Consider the following 20,529-nt stretch of genomic DNA (forward strand, 5'->3'; position numbering starts at 1 on the left):
AGAAGATACAGAGCAAAATAGCAGGTTCTCCCTGACAACTGGTTGCGGTACCCCAGGAGCTGCCGTCTTCCCTAAGGCTCAGCTCCAGTCCATTTGAATTCAACAACGACCTTTCATTGACATTGGCAGGGGTGAGCGAGGGCTCTGTGGTGTACTGGGAGCCAACACTGCAATTAAAACTGAACCTAGCCATGGACTTGGTGAAGTTCTCTGTCCTAGGTTATGCAGGAGATCTGAAAAGAAGATCTAATCCTAATCTCAATGAAAAAGGAACAAGTGTTTTTGAGATTAAGCATCAGAGGACTTTTTTTTTTCAAAGAACTTTATGAGAAAGCAAGAAACACTTAACTTCAGCTTTCTGTTCAGAAAATATCGACAGTTTGGTGTATTTTGAAAAAAGCCACAAGAATGGTCAAACTATTGCCGCCATGACTGCAGGTTTGAAAGAATTAAAAAAAAAAAAAAAAAAAAAAAGGAAAAAGGGCTGCAGATTTTTCATATGCTGCTTAAACGTAATAATGTACTGATGGGCTTTGCATTTAGCAAGAGTAATCACTTTAAATCTCAGCTGAAATGCTGGGTGGAGGAAAAACGATTATCGTCATGACTGAATGGAGTCTGGCAGGATGCTTTGTTGTTTGTGGCTTTTATTCTTGAAATTATTTTTCAGCTACTAAAACTATGGCTTCTCTGTACACTGAACACCAATAATGGAGGCCAATAATGGGAGAAGAAGAAACTGCTGAGAACACATCGAAAGGCGGAAGGTTTCAACTCCTGGCTCGCAGTAGCTTGCAGGGAATCCATCATCATTTTGTTTGTAGTGATTAAAGGTGAGCAACTTAGCCCTGTGTGGGACTTTTTGCCTTTGAAACACATTTAGTTAATTATTATATCTTAATTTACTTTCTACTCTAAAGTAAATCCTGCTGTAGAAGGAGGGTTTAGGAAGCACAAGATCGTGCTTTTCAGTGGCAAAGCTTCAACTGTGTCATCGTTTTTCATACTTGCAATATTAAACCACAGTATCCACAAGGGAGTTACTGTAATAGCAAAATGCTATTAAAATGATGGTATATTTTATAAGAGCTTCCAGTGTCTCTCATAATATTTGCAGATAATCTCAGTTTGCCAATTGGTCATGTCATTATTCTCCATGATATCCAGTGACGACCAGATATACTTTTAAATTCATTTTTATCAATGTTAGTGAGCTTATTACTAACCTGTTGAAAAGCAGAACACAAGCACTAAAAGCAGTGTAAAGGCAATGTATTTATTATTGTAGCATGCAGCCAAACCCGCATCATAACTGCTAGTTAAAGCGTTGAGGTCTTTTTAGAAAGACAGAGTGACTAGCCACCTTCATAAACTACTATCCACGCATCTTTTTTATACTTTGCTTTTTGTGATTAGTGACAAAAGGCTTGTTTTGTCTGGCACGAGACAGTTTTGCATTATCAGGTGCATGCATTAATTGTCAGCAGCTGCAATTAGGCATTCATTTGTACCAAATATTCTACCTCAAGCTGTTATTTGCACCTGACCTTGGATTCCCAGATGGCAGGCACTTCTGCTGTCTTTGGAAAGGAAGAGAGTAAAATTGTAAATCTTTTTGCCATGGCCTGGATGTTGGCAGACATGCACGCACATTCTTGCCCCACAAACCAAGCACGAGCTACTTCAGAAGTGCAGCAGAAGTAAAAAGGTAAAAAAAAAAAAAAAAAAACAGCTAGAGAAGGATAGGTGGGAACAAATGAGAGCTCTGCCTCACGCCTTAAAGCCTTTGAGTACAGTGTTGGTTTGGGTTATAGTGACATTTAAGTAGCACTTTACACGTTATGCATTAGCACTAAGTACCTCAAGCAAGAGACATAGGCCTTCCATTTGCTTTGCACATTTATTTTATTAGATTGTGTGCTCGTAGCATCGTCTTTCCGAACTGCAGTATTGCAACTGGACACTAGAGAGCTCCTTTTACCAAGGACATCCCTCCAACATGAGGGCAGACTCCATGAGAGGCTCATACAGAGCATTCCCTTTTTTATACGACATAATTTTACTCATTTTTCATTTTTATGTTAAAAATTAATATTCTCAAGGGAAAGCTCTCTTTGCCAGAAAGAGCAATGGTTGCAGCTGTAACTCCAGATCTCCTACCCCCTACAAGGCAGAGATTTCACAGGGGTTGTAACTTGGGAACTAATTATACAATTTCAGAGATAACAAAAAGTAAATCAATTGCTGCCAGCTTGGATATTATAATTAAGTTTTCCACTGAATAACAAATACACTCAATGTGTCATTTATTATGACTATTACTATATTAATAATTGTAATAGCCTGTGCCACGCACCTATGGAGAGTACATGTTTTTGTCTAAATTGCTGGGTTATAGTTGCAGATGTGGGATGAATTCTAAACAGCTCTCTGCAGTCACTCTGCTGATAACCTTAAGCCTTACAACACACAAGCTATTGCTAAACACCACTCTATTAGCAAGTGATATAACAGGATGACGACTGGATTTACTTTTTTCATTAGCTTTGTTTGACCTGTTCCCCCAGTTGCCTTTACCCTATCAATCATTTATTCAAAACCAAAACAAAATCTCCTATGCTGTCACTGTAAGGGCACATGCGTTCCTGCTTCTCTGACTCTGACACAAGCACAGTCTGCTGCAAGATGCTGTAATGATGTGGCATCCTACCTTACTGCCCGTTGGGGATTTTGCTCTAAGGTTGATTTACAGATAGTCATGTCCTCAGGGCACAGGATTTTGTCTCCCAAGCAAAGCCCTGTCCCACTTTTATCTCAAAATCTCAAGAGTGCAAAGACTGAAACAGTCCACAGGAAAACTTCAGGAAGGCTGGGGAAAGCCTTGTTCCAGCCTCCCCTGTAGAGGTGCTTGGATAGGGCAGAGAAATAGCTGCCTTTGTGAAGAGCTGCAACAACAGCTTTTACTGAAGTTTGTCCCAGCAGCGCCAGCATGCTGATGCCCGATGCCCACATCCCTCGCTCCTGCCGTCTTTTCCCAGCATGAAGCGGAACAGAGCCAGTGAGATCCGTGTCCCTTCCCAGTCCGTTGTGTACCTCAGAGGTAGGAGATGGCCCCACAGTCGGGAGGGCTGTGTGCAGCTCCTGATTCTGTCCCCTGCCCAGGTTCCTCTGTAGCCTTGGGCAGAGCTCCCAGCTTTCCTGCACCTCTGCTGCTTCGGATTTGTTGAACGATGAAGCAAAAAGGCTTCCTTTCTTCCACCGTTTCTTTGGCTTGTTCCCCTGCCTGGATTGGGATCTGATCAGTTCTGCCTAGAAAGCCAGAGAAAGAGTGTTCTGAGTTTGGAGGAAGCCTTTCTTCCAGGACAGCCTGACTGTATTAACGACAGCGAGCTGAAACCTTACATTAACATTTCTTTACTTAGTTTCCAAACCAGCATGTGACAATAATAGCTGAATGCCGGACTCTAACGGTAGTCTTTCTTTGTTCTTTTCAAGCCACAGTCCTTTGAAAATGTAATGCTAAAAGATAGATAGGAATTTCAGCTCAGGGCAGCTCCAAGCAGGTTGGCCAAGGAGGTCATTGTGGGAGGGGAGGGACTGCCCTCCGATTCATCTGAAATTCTTGTCTCTTACAGACTGCTCAGTGTGAGCCGTGGCCGTGTCATTATGCAACTCTTACACCAGCTCCTGTACGTGCAGAGCGAGGCTCCGGCACGGCACTCATCAGCTCTCTTCCTAAATGACCTTGAGCTACCCAGAATATCCTCCCTACCTTTGAGAACTGAGGACTCGTAATAATAGAAACTGCAACGAAATCCAGCCGTAACTTGCTGAACTGCAGCTGACAAAATCAAAGGGTGTGGCGAAGTCAGGGCTAGCATGTCTCTTACAAAACCCCATTTCTCAGAAAATTGTGTTTTATTGTTTCCAGCCCTGGGAGCTCATATTACACACTAGACAGACCTAGCAGGGCTCTGTCATTCATCAGTCAGTTTTGTGGCATGACAGGGGTCTGAAAAGTTAGAAGCCAGTTAAACAAATTAAAAAATATAATGGGATTCTGACTGCATCTTGCAAAAGAAGAAAAGGAAAGGCCTTGGGATGTCTGTTCTTCGTAGGGTGGATACGTGAGCCCCCAAAAGGCAGTGACAGCAAGGTGGCCACTGGAGAGTTAGAGAGAGAAGCTTCCAAAATTTTGCAAAGGAAATTAAAATGTGATTCCTGTCAAGTCGCCCCTTATGAGCCCTCGTTTTCTCATCAACTTTTTGGACAACGTGACATTCAGAAAATCAAAAACATTAACTGGCTGTGAACTACTTTTCCTCTCTAATGTTATTTTGCTTCAACTGACCGGAGAGCAAATCTTTTGTGAGGTATCCACGATCTCAGCATATGAGGAACTCTTTCTAGAAACTAAATGTAATAGCTCTGCCAATTTATCTGACAGATGTGATTATTTCAGTGACAAAGTGCCCTGGGACCCTCTAATCCCCCTTCTCCAAAAAAAAATAAATAAATAAAATCCCCACTATTGCTTTATTCATCTCCCCAAAATATTTTGGAAGGTGAACTTAGGAAGAATGACTCCCTTAACATCATTTTTATGAATCTTTATTTAATGGATCATGATCCGTGGGCTATTGTTTTAATCAAGATGTAAGCCACTGTCAAGGCTGACTAAGAAGAGTTCACAGAGCAGCAGTGAGTATAAGCGGTCTCGGTGACACGAATACAGTCTCAGCAGCTCAGCTCGCTGCAGCTTAGAATGGATTAATTTCCCGTGGCAGACGCCAGCCTCATGCCAAAGACTAACCCCGTCTTTAGGATTTTCACATTCCTCACCCTTGTTGATCTATGGAGAACAGAAATAACTAGAAACAGGCCCAAATCACAAGGTGCGCGGTGATCTCTGTGGCATTTCTTCAGAGTTGGGCTGTGCCGGCATTTTCCCTGAGGCTCCTTGGATGCCATGGCCCAGGGATGGAAGAAAAGAGCAGGGGCAATGTGCTGAAGCTGGCTGTGTTTGTGGAGTTTCTGTCCAGGCTGGAGTTTCCCTCACTTGGAGGGCTTCACACATTGATGTTTTGCATTGCTGTGGACAAACCAGAAATTAGCAAAGCACAAATGAGTCATCATTAAGCAGGCTGGACTGAAATTTTTGGTCTACCAGAGGTGACAGAAAACACCACTGAGAGGTGTTGCTGGGCAAGTTTAGTGGCAGTGAGCGCAGTGGGTATGCTCTCGGTCTGTGGCTGGTTTTGATTTCTGCATCTTCCAGGCTGCGAATACTGCCCAGAAAGCTTCCCGACTCCCGTTGCAGGGACCCTAGGAGTGCTTCAGCTGATCTGCGGATGACTTTTGGCTGTGGGCTGAAGCCATGGGAAACTGTAAGTTCCAAAATGAGGCAAAACTCAGTAATTTTTTTTAATTGTTTAAGAATATCAGTTCAAAGGTTACAAGTCCCTACCAACTGAGAAGAAAGCTGGAGTGGAATGATGCAGGAGAATGGAGTGTGGGTGGGCATAAGAAAGGATGAGAGACTCGTTTCCTCGGAGAGAGCCTTGTTCCCGGGCTCTGAGAGGAAGGAGCCCTGCGGTACCTACTAGCAGGAGGAGCTGGAAAGCCTGAGATTGTACTTTTGTACTCATCATGGGGATAACTGAGAAAAGATACACGAATGTCTCTCCAGAGCATTTCAGGCAAGCCAAAAGTTTGCACTCAGGTGGATAGAAGGAATGTAAGTAGTGTTAGTAGATGTGGTTGGTACGGCTAACCTTGCCAGGTATGTGTTCTCCAAACTCACTTTGCCATAACACAGCCATGACAAGGCAACAAAGCTCTTTGTGAGATAATATAGGAGAGGAAGGTGATTTTACCTGACACAAAACAGAATTTACACACATTGTGCACCCTCATGCTCCCAAGCGCCAAGAGGTATGAATCCAAGTGGTCTGGCCCAGATTACTTGCAGTGGTGCAGAGGGAAAGGGACACCAGCTGTAGACATCTCATCGTGTCTCCTGGGTTCTTCTTGGATTGGAAGCCAAGTGCTGCTGTTGTACCTCTTAGGAGCTGGCAGTGATCTTTTGTTTCTTCATCCTCTTCCGCCCCTGGGTTAGGATTTACTTTTCTCTCCTTATCTGGGTGGTTTATGGCTCTAAGCCTGTTCTTTTCTTCCTTTCATCACTTCTTGACGGCTCTGGTTTATAGCCTGTCCTCTGTCTTGCTCTGTGCTTAGTCTGTCTTTAGTTTAAGGAAGTTCTGGTAAAATGCACAGATGTGCTGGCGTCTTGACGACCTGCTGACCCAGGTGCCATCTGCACCTACCATTCTACCATTCCCTCTGGTGCTCTCATAAGTAGATAATCACTTTCATTCAGAATGGCCTTAATATTTTTATTAAAAATTCCTCAAGCATTGCAACATATTTTGTCTGTCCACAGCAGACTCACAGGAGTGCAGATGAGTGCTGAAGAAGCAAGGATCTCTAGGGAGGGTCCAATTTATCCTGCCTCCAGTTTGAGGGTGGTTTAGGTGTATGGTCCATGGAAACAATGCAGAGAGAAAACGGAGCGCTGAAAAGCTACTCCTGTAACTCCCATCTGCCTCTTTCTTCGTTCCACTTTCCCCTGATGCTGCCCTTTACAATTGGCCACTGAACTGGGGATTCAAATTGTTTCACTTGAGAAGCTGTATGGAGTTTTTCTGCTTCGATTTTAACTGATCTATTGGCTGCCTGTGAATTTCTCAGACGCTTTGTAAGAACAGCAGCCAGCACATGGGGATGTCTGCAGGTGAAAGGCAGGGCTGAGAAACAGCTTTCCAGCCTGTGTAGCACCAGCATTGGGTTAGGTCATTGTAACTGCAGCTCAAAACTTTGCTTTAACACCGCTTGAGCAGCTCGGTACACCTCAGTGGAAGAGGTCTCGTGAGAAGAAGCAGTGTCCAGAGTGGCTGATTGATGAATTGTTTTTATCTCAAGGGTTTGTTCAACATAAACACTAGAAAGTTGAGCACTGTAAAGCAAAAGTGTGTTTGCTTGCAAAAATAAAATCCAAAAAAGTCACCTGAAAAAAAATATCTTCCTTTCTCAATAGCTTTTATGAAAACTTTACCTTCCTCAAATTACAGGGACTCCATGTGGCTTATTCTACAATATAGTTTTTAATATTTTTACTAAAAATTTATTCCAGCTGTACGTCATTGTAGAGATATGAATAATATTATTATACAGAGGAAAATCTTGACTGGACTTGGTGCAGATTTATTCATTTGTAATTTTTCCATCTTAAACCCAAATATTAAAAACTAGATGAAAGAAAAGAAAGATAATTGTAACCACTGGCTGCTACTTCATCATGATGAAATTGAGCTTGCTTGGTAATCAGAGAATAAATGTAGAGATTTCCTGATTTTATCTGACTATCTGATTTTATCAGACCATTTGCAGTGACTGCAATTCAATAGGAAGTAGGGATGCCAGATCTTTTGTGTAAATCAGTTAGTTTTAGGTGAGGACTGCTACTGAGTTCCAGCTCAGAGATGCCCAGAAAAAACACACCAGCTGAATCCGAATAGGGGACAGACCTGGGGGCTTCAAACTCCGTAATTATTTCAACATACGAACTTCTAGGAGGCAATTACATTGTGAAATGTACAGCCAGCTCTGAAGGCTGAGCAGAGTCGAGTTAAACTGAGGCAGTTCAGTCCACAGCCAAAAAAGCCTCCTTCATCTCACCAAAATCAGATCCTTCTTCGGAATCCAGTGCCTCAGTGCAGTAGCAGTATGGATCTGGGTGCTGTGCCCAAAGCCGTTTCTTATGCTGCTTTTGACTCCGATGCTCTCAGCAGTTCAAAATCCAACCTTACAGCCACATGACCATTTACACAGTAAATCATCTCTTTGCACAGTAGGAAGCGTGTGGTAGCTGAGTTACTCATGCCCATTTCTCAGGAAAGCTGTCCTTTTAAAACAACTTCTCTCCATCAGGATTGCCACTAAACAGCCTCACACTCATTCTGACGTGCTTGCAGTGAGACACAGTGTTCCAGCTACAGCAAAAATGCAGTCCAGGGCTTTGCACTGTAAGTGAAAGAAATGTTGGGTCATCTGACTCCCTCATCCCCTCAGCCAAAACTGAGACCGTCCTGAGTTTTCTGTTTTTCATTTTTGTGGTTCTGAGTCACTAGCTGATTTCCGTGAAGCACATAAAAATTCAACTTACCCTGTCTTGTACTTAATCAGCATTAAATAGATGAACATTACAAGTGATAACTCTTCTGACTCAGGCCCTGTAGGCTGCACTTTTCCCTTGCTCTTATGCTATAAAATTGCTCTTACAGGCAAGGGCAAGGCCGAGAACTCTCTTTGGCTTTGGGTGATGTCTGCAGTGCTTCTAGAGGAGAAGTGCAGCTCTATGCTGAAGCAGAAAAGAAAAATACTTTCTCTCCTCCACTCCCTGTTCCACCACGAGGCTCCACACCTCCAAATCAAGCACACACAAATGCTTAGGGGAAGCATTAATATCCTTAATATACTTAGCTGATGAGTGAACCCACTGGAGTGGACTACTGCAGCAGCCTGTGCCATATTCTGCTCCTGCTCTGCTCATGAAGAGCCTCACTATTCTCATTAGTGGGACTTGTGTCCCACTATTGCCTTTGTATTGTCCCCAACCCCTAAATGGCAAATAACAAGCACGAGTCACTTTGTACAGATTGTCCCATGCCTCTTCCCTCTGCCAAATGATGGATGTTGCTTCCGCTGGGGGGGGGTTAAAGACCCCGTACAGCCTCGCCCATAGACTAAAGCTTAAACTGGGTCTCGTCAAAGGCAGAAAATGCATTTGTTGTATGAGCTGAAAAAGAGATTCCTGCTAATCCGGTAACAACTATTGCAAGCTTTCCTCCAGCTTGAAATCTCTCATTTTACACGAGCATGTGAAGCAGGTGACAAACGCATCTAAAAGTGGGTCACGGAGGATTCTGTTACTCGCCATCTGTGTCAGCGAGGGGAAATGTGCATCCACGGGGCTCCACCAAGTGGTTTGTGTCATGTGTTATCTTCTTGTTGATACTGCTTTGGGAAAACTCAGGGCTTTGTGTTTTCGGTACTAATATTTAGCACACACCATGACTGCCACGGAGAGCAGGTTTATTAGGAGGTTGTAGGCTGAACTGAAATGCTGCATGCCTGTGAAAATGAAAGGTCATCCTGAGGATATTAGATCTCTTTGTCTCCTAAGGATCACAGGACCAGAACAAAAGTTGCCGGGTACGAAGGGCAAGAAGTTTTCCTCTCCTTCTTGCAATACTTCTGGCTCTCGCCCGCAGTTGAAAGGGAAAACAAAACCATAAGAACTTTCACTGGGCTTCAGGAAGAGTCTGCCAAAGACAAACTTCCTGTAGCCTACATAGACCTAGAAGTAAATCAATATGGCAACATGCAAAGAGGATCATAATTAGGATTGCTCTAGCTCAGTCCAGCGCAGTGTTTGATTTCAGACTCTGTTGCAGTTCTCCTGGGAACTCCGCAGTCCAAATCCTATTTGGCCAAACAGAGCGATGCCTGCGCTGAACTGCTTGGAGGGGCTCTGGACCACATGGGTTGCTGTCTCGCCATGGCTCTTCCAACACAGATGGCATGCTGGGACTAAATGCCAAACTCAGTTCCAGGTTTTGCAGCACTCCTTCATTTAAGATGGCAATGTCCTTTAATAGCTGGCAGAATATGATGGCTGCCTCATTTTTTTTAAAATCTTTTTTTTTTTTTTAATGGAATGAACGTAATTTGTACCAACCAAAGACTATATGCGTAGTAGAAACCAAAGATTATATGCATAGCAGATACAGAGTTTCAGCCTGGGGTTATTGAAATGAATTGCAAAACCATTCGGTAACTGACTACAAGCAAAAATCAATTGTACCAGTTACCAAGTGGCTTAGTTTAAATGTAAAATTATTTGTTCAGACAGCAAGAAACTATTTACATGTTCTACTTTAGAAATTTACCTCTAGCTATGACCATATGGTAATTTAACTTTTAAATTGTATTTACCGCATTCTTATACTCTAATCAGTCAACGCAAAGCTAAACTCGTCAGAAGTCCACATTTAAGCTTTATACTTAAAACTTCCCCAGTTTCTCTCTGCCTTTGAGCTGTTGCCATCTTCAGATAATAACAGATCAATTGGTGCTCAACCCTTTGAAGTGCAGCGGTTCAGATGTGTCTGCTGCTGTGTACACCCTGCCTTATGTTTTACTCTGAGTGGAGGCTAAACTTTCCTACTTCAGAAGTAGTGAGGTCTGCTCAATTAGTGGAGCGAGTTCTTGGAGCATTGCATGTAATTAGTTGCAAGGTCTCTAGTTTTAGCAGCCGTTTGTTAATCTTTTTCCATAGCTGGCACGAAACTTGTGATTCAAATACAAGTAAACAGCCAAATAGCTGGAGTGCTTCAACTATGATCCCATAATTCAGATTTGCTTTTCTGAGAAGCAATTTGGCTTTAAATTTCGGAAGTTATGACATGGCTACTTTAGGTAAAGAATCAGGGCTTGCAGGAGGGAGAAATGCTCCTCATTAGACCAGATATTTTTGGAAGTGGCAAAGCAGCTTTGGAACAAACCATCCCACCCCTGGATTCCCTTCTCTCCCTTGCCCTTTCCGTCTCTCCCTCACTCTCTCCCCCCTCCACGTACATGCATCGTCTTAAAACCTAAAATACAAGTGGTGAATGTGTGTTCTACCTTCTGAATTCTTGCTATTTGCTGTTAGTTTCTTTATAGGCGGTCAGAGATTCTAGAAGTAGATAATATTCTTATTTCAGTCTGTGACAATGACTGCTGAGTTACAAGGTTTCACACTGTGAAAAGGAAAAGACTATTTCAGCAGGTCTTCATGTTAAGAACAGGCGGTCTTCTTCCGTGTTTGACGTGAGCATTATTTGTCTCTTTCAGACTTTTGAATGAGAGAATAAAGTAAATATCTGATACATCTTTTCATCTCGCATGGGGAAGTGGGAGCAGCATCACCTCCTCGTAAAGGAAACTTGACAAATCCGTGTTAACTACATTTCCTGGAAAACAGTTTGATAAGTGTGAAAGAAAACAGGTAAAAAAGGATGTAGGGGTTTTATCCCACTCACACTCTGGGTTTCCATGCTAGATGAGAGCTGATTGTCAGTGTTAGCGCTCTCCTAAAGACAGCGAGGGCAGAATGAGGCTCTTTCCATGCTTTCTGGTGTCATCAAGCATGGCAGGTTATGAAAGCAAATGGGAAATCACAGATCACGAAGCTGTGTTATTTATTCCATGGAGTACATCTCTTGTGCTATGTGGTGTGCATGTTACTGTTACGAGATACTGGCACTAAATCCCTTGATTAGAAATGAGATTTTGTAATCTACTCCTAAGTTACCAACTCAGAACCCTTCATTTTTGTGAGCTTTCTGTGGTGAACTAGTTAAGCTTAACGGGTGGACGCTGGGACTTGTGACAGTCCTGGATGGTGAATGGAGAGTTGCGTTCCCTGCCCCAGCGTGGAGTTGTCTGGCGGCTGCCCTGGGCTGGAGGCACCCGCTTTGTTGGGCTCGCAGCCGCAGCGCTACTGAGAGCCTTGGGGCTGCCTCGCCCCCGCGTGGCACATCTGCCCCGGAGAGCAGTTACAGCCTTCGGTGCTCGATTCAGAACCACAGGGGATTGTAGATTTGGCTTGGTAGAGTAATTCAGGATTTCAGATATCACCTGGATTCCACTCTACGGCAACCTCAGCCTTTAAGCCTTACAGACGTTCCTTTCCTTTTGTCAGTGTTACTGTCTGTCCTTCTCCCTGTCCCTCCTCCCAGTAACTGTCAGCATTTTAATTTATGCCACAGAAAGTCCGAGTTCTGCCTTTTAGGCATGTCTGCAACAGTGACTTTGTTCCTGAGCTGCTGGGCGCCGGTGGGCTTCGGTACTCCAGCGCCTCTGGAACTGCTGTTTGTGTCTGTGCCCGGGCAGAGATGCTGCAGTCTGGCACCGCGTACCCAGGCTTGAAAACTCTGGCGGAAATGAATACCGACCCACCACAATGAATGGTGTCCCACGCTGGGGAAAGCTCTGGGGAGCCGTCTGCTAAAATTTCAGCAGCCACTTAAAGAGAAAGTTTGACTGATGGCCCCGCTTCTGGTGGGGTTTCCTCCCGTCCCAGATATAAACACGCTGTCCTGCTTGGAGTTAACTGCTATTCTTAGCCATTACAAAAGTCCGGCTGAAAAGCCTGCTTGCTTTCTGTTGCGCTTGGAAAATACCAGATCCCTCCGACTGCCAAACAGGCTGGGGGGAAAAGCCTGGGGGGGGCTTGCCCTGGACGGCCCGCAAGGGAACTTTCCCTGGCTCCTGCTCGGCGTGTTCCCACACTCAGACACACACACACACGCACAGCAGCCTGCTGCCACGCGAGCTGGTGGCGAGCGATGCTCGGCACATCTTTATTTTCAGGAGGATATTCGGAGCGTGTCCAGTATGTCCATTCACAGGTTATTGGGGGTGGCTTTGCCAAGTAGCGCTGGTTCTTTTTTTTTTGTTTATAAAAGGGTGGTTTTATTTAAATGGTACAATCATTCAGAGAGCCCTCGTTTTTCGGTTCCGTGGCCACGCACCCTTTATTTAGGGGCCGAGCAGGTGATGTGGACGCGGCCTCTCCTGAAGGGAAAGCGAGCGGGGGCTCCCAGGCGGCGCAGCCACCTCAGCGCTGCCGGGGCAGAGGGGGCAGCCCTCGGCTCGTCTCGGACGAGGGACGGAGCGGAGCGGCCAGCCAACTTCCCGGCCACCGAGAAGAGCACCCCCAGGGCACCCACACCCACCTGGGGGGGGGGGGTTCGCGTGGCCCCAGGTGGGCTGGGCTGAAGGGACCGGGGGGTGCCGGCCAAGCGGGGCGTGCAGGACCCCCGCCGGTGGCGGGCGGGGGTGGCGGCGCGGCAAGGAGCATGCGTGCGGGGGGGGCAGCAGGAGGAGGAGGAGGAGGAGGAGGAGGGATGGCGCGGGGAGGCGGCCGCTGTTTATCTGCGGGCGGGCCGGCTGCGCCCCGGCAGAGCGCGAGTGGCCGGCGGCGGCGGCGGTGCCGGTGCCGCCGCCCGCCCCGCAGCATGCGGCCGCCGCTGCCCGCCCGCGCCGCGGCTGCGGAGGGCCCGGGGGTGGCGGCGCGGCGCCCCGCACCCGCGCCATGGTGACGGGAGCGGCGCCGGGGCCCCGCTGCCGGGAGCGGGACCGGGAGCGAGCCCCGGCCCCGGCCCCGGTGCCCGCAGCGGGCAGGAAGGCGGCGGCGGCGGCGGCGGCGGCGGTGGCGGGGCTGTGCGCCCTGTGCTACGGCAACGCGCTGCCGGGGGAGTTCGTGCACGACGACGTGTGGGCCATCGTCAACAACCCCGACGTGAGGGCGGCCGCCCCCGTGGCCGCCGCCTTCGCCAACGACTTCTGGGGCAAGCGGATGGCGGAGAACACCAGCCACAAGTCCTACCGGCCCCTCTGCGTCCTCACCTTCAAGTAAGTACCGGACACCCCCCCCCCCCCCCGGCCCGGTGCTCCCTGCGCGCCGGGCGAGGAGTTGGCGAGGAGTTTGGGTTTTGGAGGAATAAAGAGAAGTTTGGGCAGCAGCACGGTAGCTGAGGGTTACTGCGCTAGTCCGAGAAGGAAAGCCCAGAGCCTCTCTTTACCCCTCAAAAGAGGGGAGTCTGTGGCAGCCCGTCACAGCTCCTAGTCGGCCGGTTTGTCGTCCTGCGCGTTAGCTTGTCCTCTTCTTGCTTTACTTTGGGGTAACACAAATGACGCTGGGTGTTTGCCACGCTTTGGTATTTAAAAATGATCGAGCGCCTGGGGGAATGGTGCTGAAGAGGCGATGTAGCTGGGTGATGCTTAGCGCTGGGGTCCCGCTCGTCAGCGATCAGCCGCTGCTCCTGACAAACCCGTGGCAGGCGTGAGGGACAAACTGTGCAGGCAGCAAGAAGTACGCCAGGAGGAGCTGTTAGTGGTAGACTCTGCTGAGTAAACTATCCGTGAAAATACCTGACGTTTACAAATAACGTTTCCATGAACTCTCTGAAAGTAGCGTGTTTCTGTAGGGCAGGGCCAGTTTCGGGGAGTCGAGCATCCCTTCGGTGCTCCGTGTGTCGTAAGAGCAGGCTGAGAGCGACCGCTATCAGCTGCCTGGGGAGCCGGGCTGCATGTCTCCGGCTGGAATAGCCCCGGTAAAGCAAACCCGAGCAGTGCAGACACGCGTGAGCTGCGTAGCGCAGGACGGGCTTTGCGAGTTCTCCTTGGGCAGTTCTAAGCAGGTTTCTGTAGAGAGCGAAGGGGACTCGGGCATCCCCGGGCAGAGCCGGCTTTGTGCCTGCTGAATGCCTTCTCCGTCAGGTGTTCAGCCGGAGCGTTGCAGTGTGGGCAGCTGTCAGATTAATCCGTCACCCCCGCAGCACATCCGTGAGTAATCTGAGAGGTGAACAAACCTGGACGTATCGCCACTGGCTGCACTGCGCGCTGTAGCGCTGCTGGGCTCGGCCAAGCAGATCAGGTTGCAGGATGGAGGCTAAGTTATGCTAACTAGCAAAGAGTCTTAAACTTTAATAATGGAACGGAAACTAAGTGCTTTAGTTGCTGTTTATGTGTCTTGACTTTGAACTGGTTTACCCTTTATTAAGTAAAGAAAGAAGGGGGAGAAAAAAAAGGTGAAGTGCTGTCCCCATCTAGTCGTTTTTTGGAAATCAGTGAGTCTGAGCGAGACTTCATCCTCAAGTGCTTATTATAATAATAAGCATACAGCACCATACAGCTAAAACCTAGGGTCAAAGGCAGTCATTTGTTCACTGGTTGGCATTGCATTTGGAATAATGGAGGAATCGTTTATCTTCCCTGGCTGCAGAGGGAGGTTATTTCCACTGTGTCCCAAATATCCTTCCAGCCCTCTCGTTTCCACATTCTTCCCACTTCATATCTACCAGGCGGGTGTCAGAGGAAGATGTTAAGATCCAGGTGGAGTGCATCCTCCATACCCAGCGCTTACAGCAGGTGCAGCAAGTTCTTGCTAAGCGATGCTGAGCCTGTGGCTGAGCTGCACGCTGCCTGCCTGAGCCATGCCTTGCCCAGCACAATGTTACTGGCTGTGCTCTGTCCTCCTGCAGGAGGAAAAAGGATTTACAGTGCTGGCTGTAAAAGGCTCAACAGAAAACGGTCTTTTAACAAAGTTAAAATGAATGTAGTTTATTAATATCTTGTTAGGATTTGGTGCATCTGCGTAGGCTACTTGAGCAAGTTTTGTGACGTGCATTACAGGATCTTGTTGAAGATGGGAATTGGGGACTAATATATATTTCTTTTTGCTGTGCTAGTTTGGTCAAATCCAGGACATTTTAATAGTAGTGTGATTCTTTACACCTTGCTGGTGGTTTTCCTTTTGTGGCCTGACATTTTTGTCTGAAAGACTTGTTTTGAATCTTGCTGTAATAAAGATTAAAAAAAAAAAAATCAAAAAAAAAATCTGGGAGATCTCCAAACTGCATGCACAGAACAGATGTGAAGGGTGGGCTGAAATGTATGTCTACAGATCCATAAGTCTACAGAAACTTTGCCTCAATCTCTTTTTTTGTCCTTTGTGGCTGTGAAAGAGGAAAGACTCAGGATGCTCTGTGGACTTTTCAATGGACTAGGTGTATCTTTCATATATACTATATATTCTTGAAATGATCTCAATTAAAAAAATTTATCACTTCTCTGTCAAAAAAATCTTGACTAGACATTGAAATTTTGTAACTCTAGTTCAGGATCCCTTACTTATTGGAAATCTTAAATGACAGTCCTAATTCCAGTAGACTAATGCTCTGGAGCCAAATAGTGAAAAGAGCTGAAGTATTTGACATTATTCACACCGGCTCTGTCAGAATGAATGATTAGAGGAAAATATGAGCGGCCTGTGTTATTAGAACTGTTAAGCAAAACTTAAAATATTCACAGAACTGCTACATTTTGTGTGTGTGTGTGTGTGTGTGTGTGTGTGTGTGTGGGCTAACATCAGAAGGGGGAAAAGCCACACATGAACCGTTGAATTAAATATTGTTTACTTTGTGCCTTTGAACTTCTCTCACCTTTTCTCCTGACTTCAATACGTAAAGAAGTGTTGAAGCTAGTTGGTTCAGAGACATTCCTATTGTACTTGGGTAACTGCTAGGTGACAGGTCCAGCAGAGCAAAGGAACCGATATGATAGGCAATGGCTTTGCTTAGTCCTTAGGAAAAACTTACTTTGTGCTCTCCTTTCCAGTGCTGTCACTCAGAGATGTTTACCTGCAGCTATGTTCTTCTCCAAGAAGTGATTCAATATACTTCTTTTTAAAGAAGTCAGCTTTTTGGACTCAAGATATTGTATTTCTTGGTACCTTCCATATAAAATGTTAAGATGATGGGGGAGAGAGAACTGCCAGCTATATAATTCACTCAGCATTTTATATTTAAACTGGGTGCTCTCTGTCTTGCACCTTGTCTCCCCTAACAGAAGTTTGGTGAATCATTTATTCCCTTAATAGCATTGAAGTTATTCCTTGGATCCAGTGGTTTTGCAATAATACTTCTTCTGTTGAAGCAGAAGGTGAATTCCTCAGTACCACCTCCTTCTCCCGCTCTTTCTCTTTCAAATCCCCATAGGGATAGATTTCCATCACAGAAACGAGCAGGTGATCGACATTTGATGTAGTCAGCAAGACAGCAGACTTAGCCTAAAGGTGTCCGATGGTAGGAGATTGTGAGAACACATCTTTTCTTAAAAAGGCAAATGCCAAGGTTTAAAGACTCTTAATCAGATCAGCCTCCTGGTTTTCCATGTGGTTGAACAGAGATCTGGGAGAAGTGAAAGCTCTGTCCACCTGGCCTCTTTGGCAGTGGGGTGGAGGGCACTGCCTGGACACAGCAGAAGGCAGATGCTAGTGAGGGAGGTGCCACAAGACCCCAAATAACAGCTCACCAGAGGCAAAAGACTGGTGGAAATCAAAAAATCAAATTAAAAAAAAAATCCTCTGCTTACCTGCTGACTGCAGAATGGATGACCCACCAGCTCTGCCTGCAGAGGCGGCTAGTTGGTGATGGCTTGAGTAGCATGCACGTCTAGGGAATAAATGGGATCCTTCAGCAACAGTTCAGTATGTTGTGTGGGCGCTGTGAGCCTAATGTAAGACTACCAATGGCTTCAGATCAAAGCCTGAAGTAACTGTGAGCTTGGGTTAGATGTAAATATACAGCCAAAGAGAATTATTTCAATAACTCACTGCCAACCTTCTGATCTATCTAGTTGCCTACAGCTGATCCTTCTGTTTTTTCAGCTGTATCAATGGCATGAGTTTCAAGGACAGGCAGCTTAAGAAAAACAACCAGGGAAAAAAAAAAACAAGATCTTAGATTTTATTTGTTCTTGATTTAATGGTATATTACATTTTGACATAATAGGGTAATATAGGGAGCTATAATGTGTCAGGTTAAATATACATCGCACAAGTATTTTCTTCACTCTGTACATCTATATTAGGGCAATATCACGATGCTTAAGATTATGTCAGTATTTCTTCTGTACAGCTTAGTCTAATATTGCTACCCTAGCTACAGCAATCACTCTCCATACTGAGACTGTGATGCGTGCCATGAAATCGATGCAGTATTGGTGTAGCCACAATGGGCTGAAGTTACAAGTGAGGTGAAGTTTGTGAAGAGAGGCAGCTGCTTATATTAGGCCAGTTTTGTGTTGTAATTGGAATATATGGACACATTTCTAAACACGTAAGCCTTTATTCTGACTGAGAGCAGACTGCGTTGCTGCCATTTTAGATCTGGGAAAGGGTGTGTGTGCCTCAAAGCTTGTCTTTTTCCAGCTGTGGAATTGCTCATATGAAGCCGATGTACAGAAGGTCTTTTTTTCCCTCCACCACATTGAATATAATTATTGTTTTGAAATAGAAGGGGTAAGCTGGAACTGAATGGCAAATGCAGTACTGTGTGTCCAGTTTTCCTTCTTTTGGCTGTAGGTATGGGCTGTGCTCCTCCAGGGGGACTAGCAGGGTCTCTTGGGCTCCACAGAAGGAGACCAGGGAACTGCTCGTGAAGCCCAGTGTTTTCAGGAGGGCTTTGGAGACCTCAGGGCAGGGGAAGGCCAGGAGCTGTGGGATGGCACTGGAAGCTGCTGCCTGGGGAGGGAGCGGGGAGCAGCCCGGCAGGCCTCCTGGCTGCATGGAGGCTGCAGGCCCCGCTGCCAAGCCCAGAAGTGGGGATCTGCCCTCACGTGCACCGTGGGCTGGGGGGAGATGCATACAAAATGTGTTTGGCTTTTGTCTAGTCACAAAATCTTCTCTGTGGCTAAGACTCGTAACAAAATTTGTCTCTCTCTTGAATTGAAAAGCCTTTTATTTTGAGGGGAAGCGTTCACAAAAAGGCCCAGGCAGGTTCTCCTCAAAGATCTGTCTGAGGTGAATCCAGACACATCTGTGTTTGCTGGTTTTGTCATTGGTGTTTTGCTTGTTAAACACCTACTGATTCCTGGGGATTTTCTCTCATCCGGCATCCAATTCCTCTTGCACCAATGTCACCCTTAATTTTCTTTTGTTTTCTCTTACCTAAAAGGCTCAGCTTTGGACCAGCCTTCTTCCCCACAGGAGTATCCCTGTCAATGCTCTTTAGAGTCCATGAAAATAAAGTGCTCTGGCTGCTGCTGGTTAGCTAAAGGCATTTCTCTGCATTTACTCACTGTGTTTCTGACTGCTTTCCTGGGCTTTCTCATTTATTGTCTCTCAGAGTTAAAAGAAAAAAGTGTTGCTCTGTTTTCATGCGCTATACTTGGTTTTCTCCTTGCTTCAGTATAAATTAAAATGGCATTTCTTGTGTAGCTTGAGCTGAAAGATTACCAAAGTTATTTCAAAATTGGTGAAAAACTCTTGTATCCAGTTTGAAATGTGCTCTTAATTAGGCCTAAAAACTTCATAATAGATTTGTTAGTACCATTTTCTCTTCCTGATGAATGACTGTCATAGCTTGGTTCTGGAATACATCTCATCCCTTACCCCTGCTGCACTTGGAAGAGGACTGCTGAGGTTAAAACATCTGAGTCATTCACCCATAGCGCTATCAAACCCTGGGACATATTTTATTCTCTTGCTGTACTTTTGGAAAACAGCACGGACTACACAGTATCGCAGCCTCTTTTATGTATTGTAGTAGTCTAGTTGATAGCAGGGTGATGAAGAGTTTTGGGAGATGTTCGTTTCTTTCTCTTTGCTGTTGCAGAGATGATAGTTAAGCACAGTGTTGAAGGCAAACTCTATTTTGTTCTAAATCTGGGTAAAATGACACTTTGTTGTTTTGTAAATTGCCAGTCTGTGTTTTTTTTGTTTTTTTTTTTTTAATTACCCCAGACTGTTTGTGGAGATGACTTGAAAGCCAGGTGAGTGGTGCATTCAGTATTCTTAACGCAGGAGTGAGTGTCAACCCCCACTTTCTAGTGTTTCACTAGAAATTTCTGCTCTAACATATTAGCCACTTCCAAGGTGCTGTTGCTTCTCAGTCTAATTGTGATTTCTGTTTTCTTTTTCTAGCCCTGCTGGAAAGCAATAACCTGCTTTGAATGCCAACACTTAACTCTTGTGAGCTCTTGTAAGTGATGGCTGTGCTCTAAGGGAATTGCTATAGCTTGGGAATTGATACGGCCTCTGTCTTCTCACCCATCCCCGTTATAGAAAATCGGGTAATAAACCATTTAAGCCTTATTGTCCATTTAATTCTGAGGCATTGTTTTGAGTACGATGAAAAGATTACCAGTGCAAAGTACTGCTTCACCAGGGAACTCTGCTGTGCTTGCGCTGGCCATCATGTGAACACTACTGCAAATGGGGCTGATTTTCTTTTTACTGTTGCAGGTTTTTCTTTAATCTTTGAGCTGTTTCCACGTAGAACTTCAGCCGTTGTTGCCACTGATGCAGCTGCACCGTTTTTGGAGTACAGATGCTCATTTTCCTGGCACACAATAGACGCATCTGTGGCAATTATGAGATTTCACTGTGCACTGAAATCGTGCATTAGTTTACATAAAGTTTGTCATACGTATCACATGAATCTAAACGGAAAGGAAGATCATAGGAAACTTAATCTATTCTTGTATGTTAGATAAAATCATCCAAGTCTGCATGTGAGCCTTCCTCTGTAAAAACTGTGGGGGTTTTATGAGGTGTGGGATGCTCTGAGAGTTTCCATTGTGTTACTTGCTATAACAAATTACCATTATTATTCTGTGCATTTCTATTTCATAACATGTTGTGTTTTTTGTTAGTCTGTTCAAAGTAATAAAACAGATTAAACTAAACAAGAGCTGCCCAGGGATAACGATGAAGTCTATAAAAAAAAGAAACTCTCCAATTATGGTTTACAGTATTATTAAATCATGAGAGGCCTTAAAAAAAAGTTGAATGAGTCTTTGTGTGTACAAGTGGATAACAAGCACTGCATTAGAGCCCAGGGGTGCTGGTGGTTATGT

The 20,529-nt window shown here is 45.4% G+C and overlaps 1 protein-coding gene across 3 annotated transcripts in view; it reads left to right on the forward strand.

Moving 5' to 3' along the window:
• The first annotated feature begins 13,082 nt into the window (after positions 1-13,082).
• The window catches only part of TMTC1 (transmembrane O-mannosyltransferase targeting cadherins 1), a 153,205-nt gene continuing 145,758 nt past the window's right edge, over positions 13,083-20,529 (forward strand). The window contains exons 1-2 of one of the 3 annotated variants that reach the window (XM_080578840.1): positions 13,399-13,521; positions 19,595-19,652. In XM_080578840.1, the coding sequence (XP_080434966.1) occupies positions 19,624-19,652 (29 nt within the window). In that variant the 5' untranslated portion in view covers positions 13,399-13,521; positions 19,595-19,623. Of the gene's footprint in view, positions 13,522-19,594; positions 19,653-19,724; positions 19,744-20,529 lie in introns of those variants that run through there. The other 2 variants (XM_080578839.1, XM_080578841.1) reach the window with 2 other exon arrangements.

The sequence above is a fragment of the Anser brachyrhynchus genome (assembly GCF_964034855.1).
Source record: "Anser brachyrhynchus genome assembly, chromosome: 1".
Classification (NCBI taxonomy): Eukaryota; Metazoa; Chordata; class Aves; order Anseriformes; family Anatidae; genus Anser; species Anser brachyrhynchus.